General features: G+C 42.3%; 1 protein-coding gene across 1 annotated transcript; it reads left to right on the forward strand.

Annotated features, from left to right (window-relative positions):
- The first annotated feature begins 1256 nt into the window (after positions 1–1256).
- Positions 1257–6260, forward strand: LOC126004385 (odorant-binding protein 2b-like). The gene is made up of 6 exons (XM_049770824.1): positions 1257–1346; positions 1826–1959; positions 2216–2286; positions 2831–3001; positions 5336–5437; positions 6142–6260. Exons 1-6 carry the CDS (start codon positions 1257–1259, stop codon positions 6258–6260), a joined length of 687 nt encoding a protein of 228 aa, XP_049626781.1.
- The last annotated feature ends 2399 nt before the right edge of the window (positions 6261–8659 follow it).

Raw genomic sequence — 8659 nt, forward strand, 5'->3', positions numbered from 1 at the left:
ATTTTTTATTTCTCCCTTTTTAACCCTTTTTACCCTCAGGTCTTAACTCCTAAGGAACTGGAAAGTTCCCTTTAACCCCAACCAGCTGCCAACTAGCAACCAAAGTGAAAAGACAGATTCCCCCACCCTGCCTTGTTTCAGCCTGGGGAGAAGCTGCCGAAAGAGAGAGAGAGAGAGAGAGAGAGAGAGAGAGAGAGACAGAGAGACAGAGAGACAGAGAGACAGAGAGAGACAGAGAGACAGAGAGACAGAGAGAGACAGAGACAGAGAGACAGAGAGAGACAGAGAGACAGAGACAGAAACAGAGAGAGACAGATATAGACAGAGACAGAGATGGGGAGAGAGAGACAGAGGAGAAGAGGGGGGAGAATGGGAGAGAGAGACAGAGACAGATGGGGAGAGAGAGACAGAGGGGAAGAGGGGGGAAGAATGGGAGAGAGAAGTAAGAGGGGGAGAGAGAGAAGAGAGAGAGGGAGAGAGGGAGGAAGGGAGAAAAAGGGGGAGAGAGAGGGAGAAAGAGAAGAGAAAAAGGGAGAGGGATGGATGGAGGGAGAGAGAGGAAAAGAGAGAGAGAAAGAGAGAGAAGGTAGTAGAGCTGTGTAGGGTATGAAGATGTCCTGGAAGGAGAGTATGTGTAAAAGAAGCCTGAGTTATCATTAAGAACTTGCCCTCAAGGAGATCTGAGGTGAGCATTTCAGGTTGGAGGGAGGGAGCAGATAAATGATTAGGTTCTAGGATGAACAAATGTCAGATCATGGGTCCAGCAGGGTCATGGGTTACATATGTTTTTCAATCTAGAGCTCAGGCCCTTTCGTCTCAGTAGGTGAGGGGCCCATTCCACAGAACCAGCTGAAGATTTTGCTCTGGACTCCTGGAATAGGCAGGCTGGGACTGACGGAAGGGTGAAAAAGTCTGTGACACAGAGGTGTGCCTAGGAGTGCACTTCATGTCCATTTTTATCACTGTATTCCTGCAGATTCCTTATCTAGGAGGAACACTGTGGGAGGTAGAGTGGGGTGTACATGGAACAATGTGTCTGTTTTCCCTTGGGAGGCGATCAAATCCCAACAATCCCGAGTTTCTTTTCTGAATGCAGAATTAGCTGTTGGCTGGAAGTGGTGGGTGGGGTCTGGTTTGTGCTAATAGCTGAGAAGCTTGTCAGACGCTGGAGTATAAAAATCAGTCCTGGGAGGAACAGGCAGAGCCTCATCAGATCCCCAAGTGACCTGCTTCAGCCTTGAGCACAGCTTCTGAAAATGAAGGCCCTCTTCCTTACCTTCATACTTAGCCTGACTACTCTCCTGCAAGCCCAGGAACCCCTTTCTTTCACTTTGAAGACCCAGGATGTAAGCCAGGGGAAGGGGCAAACTGGATGGCGATGAGGAATTGCCTTGACTGCAGCTCAGCAGGCAGAACCAAGAGGGTGGTGTTCTTTAAGGCTTGGGTTCCAATATTTGGAGAAATCAGAGGGAACAGATGAGTTATATTTTGATCCCTTTCAGTCCTAAGGGCTGGAGTGGGGAAAAGATTTATTTAGAAACTACCAAGTTGAACATACTGTATGGCCTTCTGGAGTGAGGACCAATCTGGTGGTAGGCCTGCTACCAATAGGGATGAGATATGTAGAGTCACAGACATCCTGTCTGTTGGAAGGCCCTTGTTTTGTTCTAAGGGAGCACATGGGTACAGATTTATAGGAAGACTGCTCTTGTTGGGTCTAAGATGCCTGGTTAGGCCACAACCCATGCACAAGGGAAGGATAAAATGGATGTGGGGAAGAATTTTAGTGGAGCCTATGGTGGTCTCATACCCCCACTCTGTTCAGTTTATAGGGATTTGGTATGTGAAGGCCATGGTGGTGGAAAACAACCTGGTGAAGGGGAAGATGCCCAGGAAAGCATCCCCCATCACAGTGACAGCCCTGGATGGTGGGGACATGGAAGCCACATACACTTTCATGTGAGTATGAGCAGTGGATCATCCTTATTTTTCTATTTGGGTCTGGAGAGAGCCCATCAAGGCACCTGCCCCTTTACCTGGGGATTATGGTAAAATGAAAGTCCACATCAAGCCATGAGAGAAATTGGCCTTATACAATGAAAGTTGTCATGGAATTTGAGTGGACACACAGTCAGCAGATGATGGTGGTTTCTGGTGGCTCAAGTATGTTTCTTAAGGGAGAATCTGTGTTCACCTATGTTCATCTATGTTCCAGAAAGGGGGACCAGTGTCATGAGAAGAGAATCATGCTGCAGCAAACCACGGAGCTTGGAAAGTATAGTGCCTGTGAGTTTTGAGTGACTGACTGCTATGCCCCATTCTAAAACTAGGCTTTCCCGTGGTTGGCTTTGCTGCTTAAGTTCTTGACCCTGCTTCTCTTCTAAGAGAATCTGACCTCTCTATGTTGAAGCTGTTGTGTTGATATTTAACTTCAAATATGACAGTTTGTTCATGGTAGGGATGTCTGTCCCTCTCAGTGGCCCTGATCGTTTAACCTCAGTAGAGTTGAATACAGGCAAACTGGAAGGGCAGTTGCTGTGTGACTTCTAGGCTTCCCTTGACTATGGCAGATGTTCTGTGGCCACTTGTGACTATAAATCCATAGTTTGAATAGGGACGCATAGGAGACTCCCTGACCATTCCCAATAGAGTGGTGGGTCCAAGGTTGGCTCAGGTATGGTTGTAGCACATGGGCGGTGGTGGTTATTTAGTATACCTAGCTAGCCAAAGTTCCAAGAGGTACCAGAGTGATCCAGAATGTGATGTTGTATATTTTCTCTATAGATGAAGACAGACAAAAAAATTTATTTATTTTTTTATTATGTGCCAGTAGCTGGAAGCAAGGTGAATGTATATGTCCTGCGGCTGCCAGTTGAGGACAACTATGTCCTTTTCCTTAAGTGCCAGTCCCATGGAAAACCACTCCGAATGGCGAAACTCATAGGTAAGGGGCTGCCACCCTGTTCCCTGATAATGCCTGACAAGGCCTTTGTGTCTGAAGGTGAGAGTGCATGAGCTGAGATTTCTGGGAGTTATGAAGGTCTCTGAATGTCTAGAAGTTTTCTTTGTGTTCTCTCAATGGTGTGACTTCTTACTGGGAGGAATCTAGTTGTTGCAAATGTAAAATAGTACATTTGTGTCCTGAGCATTTGGATGGAGCAGGAATGGAGCTGAACTTGGGAGAGGCCCTCAGGTCAAAGACCTTCAGGGTTGGGATGCAGCAGAATAATTCTATGGGCAAAAGAAATACATTTTTGACTGTACTCTTTGACTTTATTCCAAAGTAATGAAAACTTAAATTTTCATAAGACCTTAACACAGATGTTTATAGCAGCTGTAGTTGAGATAGTTTCAAACTGTAAACAATTCAGAAGTCTTTAAATTGGCAAATGGTTAAAACTCATAATCATACTGCACAATATGACTTAGCCTTAAGAAATGAACTACTGATATACACAACAATAATGGATAAATCTCCAGAAGATTGAGTTGAGTGAGAAAAGAGGTATCAAAAAGTTATAGGCTATTTGACTGCTTATAAAGATAGACATATGTATGTGATTTTTTTCAAGTTATAAATGATAGTTAGATGAGAGGAATAGCTGTGACTATATAAAGATTACTGGAGGAATCCTTGCAAAGAAATTATTCTTTATATCACAGTGTTGGTATTCACTGGGATATACACATGTAATGAAATCACATGGGACATAAGACTCATAAAAGTGAAGGTACTTTTGATCACTGAAACCCAACTACAAACATTTTTTAACCATGGTGCTTAAATATAGAAACTATAATAAAATGCCTGTCTATATAAATGTATGTATTACCTAAATATATATAAACATATGTCTTATATAAATGTATGTCTAAACATATATGCATAACAACAAAAGAAAATGAATGCTAGCAACAAAAGAAAATGAATTATAAAAATATATAAATAATAAGTAAATTTCCAATAAATATGGGGGGGCTATGGTCCAGCTATTCCACTCCTAGGGATATACCCTAGGAATGCAAAAACACAATACAAAAATGCCTTCCTCACACCTATATTTATTGCAGCACTATTTACAATAGCCAGACTCTGGATACAACCAAGATGCCCTTCAACAGAGAAATGGCTAAAGAAACTGTGGTGTATATACACAATGGAATATTATGCAGCCATCAGGAAAGATGAAGTCATGAAATTTTCCTATACATGGATGTACATGGAATCTATTATGTTGAGTGAAATAAGTCAGAGGGAGAGAGATAGACACAGAATAGTCTCACTCATCTATGGGTTTTAAAAAAAAAATTAAAGACATTACTGTAATAAGGCCCAGAGACAATAGTTAAAGGCTAGAAGGGTTAGAAGGACCTGCTCACAATTTGAAGCTCACCACAGAGAAGGATAAATGCTGTTTTGAAAATAACTACACTGGGCCCGGAGAGATAGCACAACGGTGTTTGCCTTGCAAGCAGCCGATCCAGGACCAAAGGTGGTTGGTTCGAGTCCCGGTGTCCCATATTGGCCCCCTGTGCCTGCCAGGAGCTATTTCTGAGCAAACAGCTAGGAGTAACCCCTGAGCACCGCTGGGTGTGGCCCAAAAACCAAAAAAAAAAAAAAAAAAAAAGAAAAGAAAAGAACTACACTAACAACTAGCATGACAATGTTAAAGAATGGGAGAAGTAAAATTCCTGTCTCGAATACAGGCAGGGGTGGGGAAAGAGGAGGGGCAATTGGTGTTGGGAATGTTGCACTGCTGGGGTTTTCCATTTATGACTGAAACCCAACTACAAACATGCTTATAATCATGGTGTTTAAATAAAGACTTATTTAAAAAATACGTGGGGGCTGGAGAGCTAGTATGACAAGTAGGATTTTTGCTTACAGCCTAACCATATGTCCCCTGAACATTGCTAGAAATGCTGTGCCAGGGTTCAACATTGAACTAGGGGCCACATTGTCAGGTGTTAATCAAAAACAAAACAAAAAGAAAAAGAAAGAAAACAAATCAAATAAATGTGTGGCATTCTAAAAAAAAACTGAAGGTAAAACTTATGAAATATAAATAAGACATAGAGTATCAATGCCAATATATTAGCCAAGGAGCACACAATTCTGTGGGCCACAGGATTCCTCATACCCAGGGGGCATGTCTTCAGAAGCAGATATGGGTGCTCAATGGTCCTTTATATCTCCATCTTGTCCTTCTTTTCATGACCTGTCAGTTGAGAGGTAAACCTATTTCCCTAGCTCTCATCCCCCAAGTTTTCACCTTTGTGAAGCCACTGAGACCTGCTCCCTAAGACCTTAAACATTGTATCACCTCATCTACAGGTAGAAATAGTGATATGAACCTGGAAGAATTGGATGCATTTAAGAACTTCACACAACATGAAGGATTTCCTCTGAAGAATATCTTCATACCCATACAGATAGGTGAGAAGAATTGTGTGCCCTACATTCTTTGTATCCAGTCTTTGTCTGTGCCTATGTCATCTCCATTACCATCATATTCCAATTGTGTCTCATGTTTTCCACATCTCCATCCCTTTACTCTCCATCCCACTTCATGCTCTAGTCCCTCATCTTCTACGTGGGAGAGAATAGATTTGATGTGTCAAATGGATATAAGAGTCTTTGCCTTGGGTATTCCTTATTAGCATCTAATCCATTGGAAGTGTCTGGGTGTGGGGCCTTATTCCTGCCTCTTTTCATTCAATGATATTTCTTGGTTTCCACAGAAAGTTGCATTCCTGAAAGTGAATAAGGGTAAGTGTCCCTTGAATCAAACAAGAATCTTGGGTTCAATAAGATGTCAAAAATCAAGTAAGAGAGAAGTTGAATCTTGCCTGGACAAGGTGGAGGCTTCCAAAGAAGCCTTATATGAGCCCATTCCTATTATTTCTACCAGTATCTGACCCCTACTGTCATTCCTAGAACCTTTCTCTGTCCATTTATCTCTCTTGACACAGGCAGGGCATATTCTCCACCCCTCCACAGCACATCCCTGCACCTGGTAGAAGCTAGAATCTGACACCCTACCCAGTGCTGACCCATAGCTCCACATCTGCCTTTAGGCTGTAGCCACCTCTTAGCATATGCTATTTTTAAGCTTTATATTTTCCCTCTTTTTAATACAGGGATCTCCATGGCTCCCCTAGCAGTAATGAGTCCTGGAAGATCTCACTATTGCAGGCGCTTTGACCTCTTCTGCACTCCCAATCCCTTTCTTCCCAACACCCTCTCCTGTGCCAAATAAAAAGCATAAAAAGAAACCTTGGTGATGTTGCTGTCGTTTTTGAGACTGGGCTTCCCTGTGCATTTGTTTTGAGATGTAGTGTAACTGCTTTGGCAAAATCATGATTGTCCAGTGATATCCAGTTCTCCTCGAAGAATGTCACAGTCCACAGGCATGATAATCAAGTGTGATGATAGGTTCTGTGATTCAGTCGAAGGTCCTCATGGTCATGTAGTATTGTGCTTTAGGGAGAGCTGATGGACCCCAGTCCCAAAGTCAGGGTCACCCGGTCTCTCAAATTCCCAACTACATTGTGGTTATGACAGGAGTGAGGAATGCACAATTATGGCTGCAGGTGCAGGGTTAGGAAGAGATAGCAGTCACTGCGATTCCAGCTGATGTCACTACCCCAAGCCTGTGCTGGACACTGTTACTGCTTCTGGATGTGGGAGGGAAATTTGATTAAGGAGTTTCCTAAATTTTATACATTCTCATCATATCCCACGTCATACTTCCACAACATATACCTGTGTAAACATAACTGGGCAGCCAGGGATTGTCAAGTATTAGTAACTCTAAATCTCCAGTTCCACATAGTCTAAGCTTTTGTTGCATAGATATGCCACTTTCACTTCTGACACTCTCAATTTTTTTTAAACTGGCTGACTCCATAGGCAAGATAGAACTTACCATAGCCAGGCCTCTGAGTAATTGTGATCTGTCACCACTGAGGTCTATAAGAATGTGGTACAAAGCTAGTTACTACCCCATTGTCTTTGAAATTGTCCCTACTAATTTTTTCCAGGAGCTTCCAAATGTGCATTCCCTAGTAGTTATACAGATCAGCTCGGTGCACCAGCTGCTATATAGAGAAGAGATCTATAGGATAGAGAAGATCCTCAGTGTACCAGATTCCCAGGGCAAAGTTTCTAGAATCCAAAGTCTCTGGTATCCATATTCAAGGGCACTCAAGGATGTGACCCCTATTTTATACTCAGGCTCACTGTGTTTTAATAACAGCTTCTGTCAGGCCCCGACAGTCCAAGATCTGATAGACCTCAGTGTTTCAGTTGCTACAGTGCACCATGATCACAAATTTTGCATACATCGTTATGGACCTTGCAAAATCAGAGCCACAGCCACTATCTCAAATCTGTGGTCACCATGCTCAGTTCATGACCAGGCCTGCTGAAACCCCATCCCTTGAGGCCCCAAGCCCTCAAAGAGTACCAGGTCTACAAGGTGTGGGAGGAAAATATGCACTGGATCATCCCCAGACTCTCTCAAAAGACATAATGAGGATATCTATATTTTATTTGTATGTTTCTGTAGATGAATTTCCTTAATAGTTATAATTCTTAGTGATTATTTCCATATGTAGAGTACCTACCCCCTTTTTTGCTTGTTTTGGTTCTTCTTAGTAGGGAATTTTAGTAGATTTCTTGCTTGGGATAAGACCTCAGGTCAAAACCAGGGCACAGAAACTGTATATCATGTTATTTTTACCCACAAATGTGCCAATAATATAATATGGTATCATTACTTTTTGCATTGGCATACTAAAAGTTGGAAATGTTACTTATAGAAAGAAGTTCTTAAATAATAGGGATAACAACATAAATCATATATTTGTCATGAGGACTTGACTTAGACCTCAATTAATTGAACATCGACTGTCCAACCCCAAACTCTGGATCCCAACCTTAGAATTGGCACAGTTCTCAGCACCAACATCTGGAATCAAGTCCCCCCACCCCTGAGTGAGGCCCTAATACCAGTCGTCTGGCATCAAATTGCTCTAGAGTAGGATTGTTCATATCACACCCTAATGACAAGGAAACAGCAACAACTTGATCTAAGGGCAGGTTACCCTATCTCACCAACTAGTGGTGAGATGAAATCAGAAGACAGTCTGGTCTATCCTAGAATCTGTGCAAAAACCAAGGTCTCTAATTACAGAAGACTGACTTTGACAACCATGACTGAGCAGAACTTTTCCTGGGACCATAAAGAAAGACCTTGGGGTTTGACAACTAACATGCCAAGAATCTCTAGTCCATCCTATGACAGGCTTTGGGATTTGATAACTAACATGCTCGGAGCCTGTAGTCAGTCTTATGACAGTATACTTCAAGCATACGCATACTTCAAGGCACCTTGTATTCTTAGGCCAAGGGAATTTCCTTTCTAATTTCCCCAATGTTTACTGTGTCTATTTACAAAAAAAAAAAAAGCCACATCTGCTCTCTTCCCCCATTTTTTCTTCTCTTGATTTTATTTATAGCTTCTAGACACGGGCTCCTGCTTTTTTTTTTTTTAACAGAACCATAGAACATGAATAATCTTGTTCTACCTCATATTTCAATGTCCTCCTACAAATTGAGAAAAGAGAAAACATGTGGCTGGGACCTAGGATCCAA

The sequence above is a fragment of the Suncus etruscus genome, chromosome 3, assembly GCF_024139225.1.
Source record: "Suncus etruscus isolate mSunEtr1 chromosome 3, mSunEtr1.pri.cur, whole genome shotgun sequence".
Taxonomy (NCBI): domain Eukaryota; kingdom Metazoa; phylum Chordata; class Mammalia; order Eulipotyphla; family Soricidae; genus Suncus; species Suncus etruscus.

What these genes read in the sequence shown, in the direction of transcription:
- LOC126004385 (XM_049770824.1), top strand. Translation starts at nt 1,257, where the DNA reads ATGAAGGCCCTCTTCCTTACCTTCATACTTAGCCTGACTACTCTCCTG. An exon ending in TCACTTTGAAGACCCAGGAT is followed by an intron (nt 1,347 to 1,825) that starts GTAAGCCAGGGG and finishes CACTCTGTTCAG; the next exon opens with TTTATAGGGATTTGGTATGT. An exon ending in GCTTGGAAAGTATAGTGCCT is followed by an intron (nt 2,287 to 2,830) that starts GTGAGTTTTGAG and finishes ATTATGTGCCAG; the next exon opens with TAGCTGGAAGCAAGGTGAAT.